The sequence below is a fragment of the Lampris incognitus genome, chromosome 5 (genome assembly GCF_029633865.1).
Source record: "Lampris incognitus isolate fLamInc1 chromosome 5, fLamInc1.hap2, whole genome shotgun sequence".
Lineage (NCBI taxonomy): Eukaryota > Metazoa > Chordata > Actinopteri > Lampriformes > Lampridae > Lampris > Lampris incognitus.
The window spans coordinates 28217192-28226416 of record NC_079215.1 but is presented as its reverse complement, the minus strand read 5'-3'; the positions used below and the strand labels follow the sequence as shown (position 1 = coordinate 28226416).

The 9225-nt window shown below is 42.2% G+C and overlaps 1 protein-coding gene across 1 annotated transcript in view; it reads right to left on the bottom strand.

The window, feature by feature from the left end:
* Positions 1–2626: 2626 nt before the first annotated feature.
* nomo (nodal modulator) overlaps positions 2627–9225 on the bottom strand; it is a 64419-nt gene continuing 57820 nt past the window's right edge. Inside the window, 6 exon segments of the mRNA XM_056279951.1 lie at positions 2627–5368; positions 5690–5782; positions 6660–6779; positions 7236–7337; positions 7473–7583; positions 7891–7974. Of these exon segments, the coding sequence (XP_056135926.1) occupies positions 5237–5368; positions 5690–5782; positions 6660–6779; positions 7236–7337; positions 7473–7583; positions 7891–7974 (642 nt within the window). The 3' untranslated portion in view covers positions 2627–5236.

Genomic DNA, 9225 nt, shown 5'->3' with positions numbered 1-9225 from the left:
ATGGTCTAGGCTATAGGCTACAGTTTAACAGGATGATTGTGTTTTTTCTGAAGCCTGCACCCTCCACCCATGACTAGGACAATTGTCCCCACATTCCCCCTTGAATTTATTTTGCACATCGACCCATTGCTCATCGACTCTTAACACACACTGGCGTCCTCACACAATAATCATCCCCTCAAAATGAATGCACTGCACAGCAACCAAATTAAATTTGCACGTGAAACCCACAGCTACCACTTGGCTGAATACTCGCTGCCTTGATTAATTCATTAATCAGCAGGGGCATACCTGTGTAATCAAAATATGGGACATATCTGGCGGTATGATCATTACCTTCCTACTTCTGTCTAGCAAAGTGTGAAGGGTGAGATGGGGAGAAGATGACATTTAAAGGTTGGTTTTCTTCCTCAGTTGATTATCTTCAGTCATGATGAAATATGGCTAGTTATTCCACAGTCTGATAATCTAGCCCGTTTTGACAGTTGCTGGAAGGACTGAATAGGAATAGCTGACGCTTGGTTCAGTATCGACATCTTGTTTGTTCGTTAAATGTCTGGGGTAGCTGTGCATCAAAGATAAATACTGAAAAAGTAATAGGAAAAGTGGTTTCAAATTCACTGGATGTGCTGAAAACAGATAACAGCGGTAGAGCAGACGTCTTGTACTGGAAATACAGAATGTAGTGAATCATTTCTGTCATACAATGAAGGGATTTTTACACCAGCCAAGTCTGATCCAGTGCTAGCCTCCAATGTATTTGCAAAGCCAGTCTTGTCCTTATGTGGCCTGGAGAAACTTTGCTGATGACTTGTTGTGTATAGCTAAACATGTGGAGGGGCATATCCGAAGCCCTGCAAGCTAATGCTGAGGATTTGAAAATTCCCAGCACATCTGGCAGGACTACTCAGCTAAGCAGAGGTCTTGAGCTTTGTGAAGGTCTTTGTAGCTTTGGTGAAGGCTTCCTCCGGGGTCTCAGAAACCATACCCGGCCTCAGCCCCACCTCCATTGTCTTTCTTCACTGCCTGACTTTGCTCAAGGACTTCTTAACTCCCGTATGCCACCCCCTCCCTCTCTCACACACGCACGCACACACACACACACACACGCATGTATGTGCGCGCGCACACACACACACACACACACACACTCTCCCTCTTTGTCTGCTCCCTGTCTCTGTTGTCCTCCTCCCCTGTCAGGCTCCGCTGACCATACAGATGACAGCGTTGGCTTGAGCAGCAGTGTTAAGGACTAGAGAGCCAGGGATGGGGTGAAGAGGGACAGGGAGGGATATATTAAGAGAAAAAGATAGAGTAGATAGATGGAGAAGCTGAGAAAGAGAGAGGGTGGATGGGTACACCAGGAGCTTAGCATAGTCAGAGAACCACATCCTCCCCACCGGCATAACCATTACGTCTCTGCTTTTACGACCGTGCCTGCCGATGGAAATCTGTTGAATCTGAACAGGGCAGCAGTCACATGGCCCCTTGCTGAATCACACGGGGACGCCTTAGTTCTTATCCGACCCGTTGGGATTCAATGTAGGCATCTGGTGCACAGTGAGACCTACAGGTGGTGTAGAGGAGGGATGGAGGAGTTAGCATAGATAACCCCAGGCAGGGTGAATGGAAGGGGGGCAGCTAGCAGCTGTCAGTTGTGGTTTAACCACAGCGTGGTCATCATGGTTATCAAGTGTTGGAGGAAAAGCTGCTGTTGCTGCTGCTGCTGCTGTTCACGATGAGGATGGGTAAAGGTCTGGAGATGGATGAGAGGGTAAGATGACACCATGTTTATGTATATTTGCAGGTGGTTCACCTTACATTTTTGACTATGCACAAGGCCGAGCAGTGCACACAGATAAGAACATAGCTGTGGATTTGCTTTGCTGTGCGTAGCTTAAACAGAATCGTTGACTTTTTACCCTGAGTATACCCCTTTTTCATATTCTGGGTGTCAAGGCCTTATCGTAGTTTGATCTGTATTAAACATGTTCTAACTTATGAATGGAATCAAAAGCATCAGAAAAGCTGTCTCCTAACTTTTCTCTATGACAGGAATCTCTTCCCACTCCATCTGTCTGACTACGTGTAAGGGAAGCAGCCACCTCAGCTAAATGCCAGTTGCAGTCATATAACCACATCTGTCATTGCTAGGAATAAGGTTTCATAAAGGGGCGCACAACACACCTCTCTTGTGGATTGAGAGCAGTGCTTAAACTGTCTGAGTCTCTACTCCATGCTCATACACACACACACACACACACACACACACACACACACAAGGATTCCAGCTACCGCAATGAGCAGCCAGTAGATACCATTACACATCAGCCCCACCACAGCCCATCATGTCATCTTCCCCTATGAATATTTAATCTCTCCCTCTCTCTGGCCTTCTCATCAACCGTCGGGTATTAATGTGGCACAGACGTTGTGTCATGCCCCTCTCCCTTAACCTACACACACTATGATGGCTGGTGTCCTCTGCCAGCGCCCCAGGACTAGTGGGGGTGACTCAGCCAGGGGCAGCCTGCAATTAGGTATGGGTTGCACGGGTGGAGTTGGGGGTGGGGGGTGATTTGGGGTGACACCGAAATGGATGCATCAGAGAGCTGAGAGAGTCATTTTATATAGATGGAATGTGTGAGACACCAAAGTAGCAGTTTATGAAACTGTGATAACAGTAAGGTATATCTTACTTTTTATTACATAGCATGTCAGCTTCGGGCACCATCATAATCATGGTGAGAGAAGTGGTTGCGGCAGAAAAAATAGTTTGCACTCCCTACATGGTTTCTTTAACAACCGTAATTAGGTTCAAAACCCAAAGAAAATACATGACTCATTGACATACAATTTGGCTGCAATGGGGTTTGGAATACATATAAAAAAAGAAGAAAAAAGAAAAGGTGAGCCAATCTAATTGTTGAAACGTACATTTACGCCCACTGCCCAGGTTGCCACACTACGTGGCTCACACTGCCTAATTGGCTGTAATTTGAGCCAAAGTGGCAGTCCATTAGCCCCGTACAATAAAAGAAGCTCCGCCAACACACTGTATACACTCAAAAGATCTCGCACCAGACTTAATTTTCACTGGAGGGCAAGACGAGGCGTTAACCTTGGAGGAGGTAGTACACCCAATCCCCACTACCTAAGATAGCATGGCCTCAGATTTGTCTGTATGGGAGGATAAATCAACAGGGGCGGGTAAAGAGGCAAGGATGGCGGAAGACCGTTGACTTTTTTTTTTTCAAATCCCAAACTGGCAGCGCTGATAAGACCTAATTGTGATCGTGAGAGGATCAAAGAGTTTTCCTAATCAGAGGGAAGAGATCCAGGTTTGAGGGGAGGCACAGTTATTTGCTGTACTCTCTCCCCTCCCGAAAAACTCCATATCGCGGATAAGTCATCGTTTCCTACATGGCAAGAGAGGTGATTTTATTTAAGGATCCCAACGAGTTATGAGCCGTTGGGTGAAAGATGAAACGGTCACAAAAGGCCCTGGTCAGAATAGGTTCGCCTCGTCCCTTAAATGGGAAACTGCACAGGAGGAGGAAATACTGGCAGGTCCCTAAAATGAACAAACTAAAGTACAAACCAAAGTTAATTGCATAATATAGGCACTTATTAACTTTCAGGACGGTGTAACTAGAAATATTTGCCAACTGAATAGGAAACTTCTCAAGAATCGTTGACTGCAACGATCCAAGGCTCGTCTACGTCTAGCATTACACTGCCCCCTACAGGTGAAGTCACGACACAGACGCATTTTCCTTCCAGTCAGATTTTTATTCGTCATTAAAAAAGTTAACGAATTCTGACCAGTGACAATTATATCCCACCCCCTGGATGCTTCAGCTCCCACCCTCATCCCAACTAATCAAGTCTTTCCAACCGTACACTAATTGGCATATTTTACAACTCAATAAATAGGCAGTGACCCTTTCATCTCTTGATGAAAGTCAGCCACGTCTAAGAACAGATGAATCGAACCAAGAGAAATATATGCAGACAGAGCATTAAACTGCCCAGTAACACAGTGGTCTCATGGATTTAACTTTCTGCCTCAATTTTCAAACTTTAACCCAAGGTTATGCCAAACCATTTAGAAAACACTTTCTATAATCATACCCACTGCCCAGGGCATACATAATCTCCCATGGAAATGACTCATCTTGCCCTTAAATTAGTTTGTAATATACTAAATCTGACAATTCAAAAAGAAGAGTAAAAGTAATTTGCTAGCATACAAACTCATTCAACATTCACATCTGACAGGACGAAAGTGTATAAATTAATCAACTACCAGTTTTCCCCATGCTCCCAACCATATTTCTGCATTTCTTCACCAAAACCTCTGTATATGAAACCCATATTCAAATGTCATCTGCCCCCCCCTCCCAAAAAAACAAACAAACTTTCAAATCACCTTCTTAAGCAAAGGGATAAAACGGACTCAACGCCATCTTGCATCACACTACAAACATAAAATACCACTAGAGAAAACAGTGTTTTACATGAGTCCCCTAGTACCATAGCTGACAGTAGTATGAAGCTTTAAGTTGGCTTGTCAACCTGTGTTTCAGTCATCATAAACAATCATGTGTCATTTATGGTGGTACTGTAAAGCAGGGGTCAATTCACTTTCAAACTCAGTTCCAAACAAACAGATTTTTTTTCTTCTTTTTATTAGTAGAGCTGTCACTCGATTTCTTTCATTCTGTTAGTGATTAGAGGGACCTTTTGTCAGAAAACCATCAAAGTCCTTAAACGACTGTAAAGCATTTGAGCAATTTCAAAATGAAACCGACGCATCCTAATTGTTTTAGACAAACTAAAAATGTAGAAAATGGCTCACATTCTATGACAAAAAATGACAATTTTATCAGTGTTTTAGAAAAAAGAAAAAGAAAAAAAAACATTACAAAAACAGAAGGACAAACTTGTTGAAGGTTCAGCCATGGTAGTGCTGAACCCATCCAGCTGATGGGCGGACGTGGAAACGGTACCGAACATTGAGTAGTTCACTTCAGCCTTCACTTTGGGCTCACTTTCAAATCATACCATAGTAAGTACTAGCAACAGCTGTTACCTGCATCTACAGATGCAAACAAATACACACAACATTTTACCCAAGTGCTCTGAGGAGCTAGTCAAGTATGGTAGTGAACCACCTAGTGCACTAGGGTATGGTTTGAGACCCCACCACCCCTATGTCCTGAAGTGTGTGTCCTCATGTCCGCCTGGCCTTCTGTCTCTTGGCCTGGCGTTTAGCTTCATCCAGAGCAGTGCTGTCACCACTGACCTGAGCCATGCTCCGCACACCCTGGATACGGTTAACCAGCTGCAGCAGCAGAGGAATCACCTGGCGGACAGAGAAGATGCGTTAGTCTCAGTCTCACTTTACAGTTGAAATTGAGGTGCTGAGAATGAATTATACGGCAGAATAGGTATATGAGATATTGAAAATGCCTCTTTGTCTCAAATCATATTTGACTTAAATATAAACTGGCAACATATTGAACACTATACAAGTAGGGTTTATAAACTCCCAGTTGGTTTGAATAATTTTCCATAACCAATGTTTAAGATTTTTCCAAGGCAGTGGATACTGACCAACAACATAAAAAAAACAAAACTATCTGATCATAAGAGCGTTTTGTGTGTGCTGGTGCAAATACAGAACCTTCTCATGATTGTACGCTGCCAACAGCAGTAGTAATGTGAGAGGCAAGGCTATGTAGGATCCCTGGGCAACATCCTGGTCAGGCACTTTACGCTGAGGAGCAAAATAGAGATCCACGCACATGCGCACACACACACACACACACACACACACACACACACAGTTAGCAAATTTGTCGTAATAGTGTGGCTTAACATGAGTTATCAGCTACTTTATCCCAAGTAATGGACTGCCCCCACACCAAAAACTTAAAAATAACAGAATTACATAGATTCCCCCATATGTATAACATAAAAAAACACTTAAAAAAACTCTGGCTTTTTTTCCCCAACATAAGCCCTATTTTTGTAATGTTTGGAATCAATCTAGCAATAAGTAGTGAAATCTTTTAAACTGATTTGGTATTGAGCAAACTTGCGTCAGCTGACTGTTGCGCACCAAGCTGCAATCTAATCCTTCAGGGCAAATTTGCTCACTAAATAACGCCCACTGAGAGAGCTCTTTTTTGGCATAAACAGGCTCAGAATCTTTTGACAGGTGTCTGAAAACATCCTCCATTAGGAAAAGACAATCCCAGTACAGTCAGTCAGTGCAGTGATAGACTTTTTTTTGCCCTTCACTCCAACTCTCTCACATTTCCACTGTTTTCTTCCTGCAACATTTCACTCCTCACGGGATTTCTGAGCTAGACTTCCGCTCCTTGACATAAATTGTGGCTAAAGCTCTTTAGATTCCTCTTATAATATTCTTTTAGTGCCAAAAGGTGCTTTTTGAGTACAGTATTTGGCATGTACTGTTGCTGACACTAGCTTGCTTGATATTGAGTCAATTGAAAATATTCTGCTACCCATCACTCAGTTACTAAAGAGAGGAAAACAGGGCTTAAAATAATAGGCATTAGAAAATGCCAGTGTTCCTTTCATAAAAGTAAAATGTTCCACAGCCTGGTATTAAGGCACCTGTGTCTTACATTGGGGTTAAAGGTGAGAGTGATGTGCTTGTGGTAGCCAGTAGAGGTAAAGGAGACCTGGGGCAGAGTGAAGTCATACTGGGTGCGGGGCAACGTGGAGTACAGCATCAGTACATAACCCTGGAGAGACAGAAGGGGAGAAAAGAGTAGGGAAAAGGCCAGAAGAAAGACAGAGAAACAAATGAAACAGAAGTGAAGAGGAGAAACAATTGATTTCAACAGTCTCCATCAGTGGTCCTCATGTGAGCTGTGTGTAAGTACACATGTATGCAAGTTTTTATTCTGTCTTAACGCTACACCAGTTAATTTCCCTAATCTTTTCCCCACCTCCCCCTGGTTGAATGTGTGCTATTCACTAGGTATTAAAAGAATGGTGTTAAGCTAGAAAGACAGCCTCCAATTACACGGTACATGTTTCTGCCGCCGATATACTGTGGTCTCTTTATCACACTTATGATAATGTTTGAGGATGGCTGGAAAAATTCGAAATCTTGTTTTTCTTAATTTTTCTGTTATTTTTTTGGGGTGGGGGGGGTAGTTTAGTAAACCTAGACTCAGAGTTTTGTAGGTTTGTACCTCTCCATCTCTGTCCAGAGGTGGGAAGTGGAAGAACAGAGATTGTCCCAGGGACACACTGTTGATAGGATTGTCCAGATTATCACTCTTATAGAGTTTCACCTGGGGACAAGATGGGGGGAAAAAAAAGAGGAGAGCGAAATATTAAAAACATAGCAAGATAAATAAAATCAAATATAAGTGCAATATAAAAATGGGCCAGTGACTTTGGAAGGCAGACAACACAACTAGGCCCACCGATAATGTTGGCAGGTGTTCAGGCGAGGTGATGACGTTCCCGCTGAGGTCAAACTGATTGATCTGCCTGAAGGCAATTATATTGACTCCCTCGATGTCACTGCTGCCGACCTAAATGATGTTTTTAATGTCACAGACAGAAAACCAAAAGCAATCCTTAGCGTAAAGAATAGAGCCTAGCGCTTCTAAATCAGTCACAGACTTGACTTCTGTTAATCGATGCACAACTCATATGGTGTGTTGATTACATGAAATTAAGTGCATCAACTTACTTTTAGCCTGGTGAAAGGGATTAGGGGCTCACTTTTGCCAAACAACAGACAATTGTGGACTCTCAAAGCCAACTCTAAAATTTCAACTCACGTATGGATTATCAACGCCAATGCATTCAACATATATTATTGCTTTTATTGCTCACCTCTACGGCCCAGTATTGGGGCAAGGCTCGTTCTATGTGGTCATTTCCTTCAGCTCGCAACTGGATCACATACTTGCAGCCTGGCTGTAAGGAAACAATTAAGTCAAATTAGGTGATTCCTGTGTTTTTTGTTTTGTTTTCTGTGCATGTTACAGCCTCGTGAAACTGAATTTGGTGTCGACAAAGACCATAAAACATAAGGAGATATCACCACAAAAGTTTGGCAGATGGAACAACTGATTTATTACCAAAAAAAAAAAAAAAGAAAAAAAAAGAAAAAAGAAATGAGTAATAGACAAAGTTACAATTAAGAAAACAAATGCATCTCCAATGTGAGAAGGGAGAGTGGGTACCAGGGGGCGCCTGTAAGAGTGCAATGCTCTATTTGTAAGAATAGTTTCATACAATCTGCATTTTTCCTGTTTGTAAAATTAACCGTTTTTTCATGCCGATGGAGAATATTCCCTAGATTACATTACTGTCTTGACTTCTATTCTTAGATGTTCTGCTGGCGTGTTATCTCTGTGTGTTTAACGGGAACATCCACCAGGTCAAGCTTCTTGTAATTTGCTGTGCAAACTTAATTGGGCTAATAGAATTCCGATTCCGACATTAACGTAAATCTCCCCCTGCTCAAGGAATAAGTCTACAACTGAGAAATATTAAGGCTTTCAAAATGCTGAGAACAATGTTTTGTATGAATATTTTCCTAGCCTCTAACCCATTTGCTCAATGGCTTATGGCTTTCTATCTATGTTCTTGTTTTTAATTATAATCTAAATTTACTTTTTACCCCTTTAGATCATATTAAAGCATTGGTTTTATTCTGTTCATCGACAGTTATTTCGTTTTTAGCTTAGATTTAATAAACTTGTGAAAATGTGATGTCATACTGGGATTGTACGTATCTGTACCTGTTCTATAGAAAAACATAATTAAAAAAACAAAAACAAATGAATATTAAGAATGTTTGAACCATCTTGCTTTTCTGGGACTGTTAAGAGATATCGATTTTGTACTGAGGCAACAGCCTTTCCTTTGCACCCGTCACATTAATGGTGTAACTCATTGCAGCTATGCTTGTTATTACTGTGTCTTAATTATGGGCACTGACATACCTATTTACATATATATGCATTTGAACTATCTACAATTTTCCTCTAACCGCCGTCTTTTCACCTCTCTAACAGACAACATTACTTCAACTTAGAATGTCTACATTTTCAGGGCGTCTGGGTAGCGTAGTGGTCTATTCCATTGCCTACCCACACGGGGATCTCTGGTTCGAATCCCTGTGTTACCTCCGGCTTGGTTTGTGTAGAGGGAGAAGAGCAG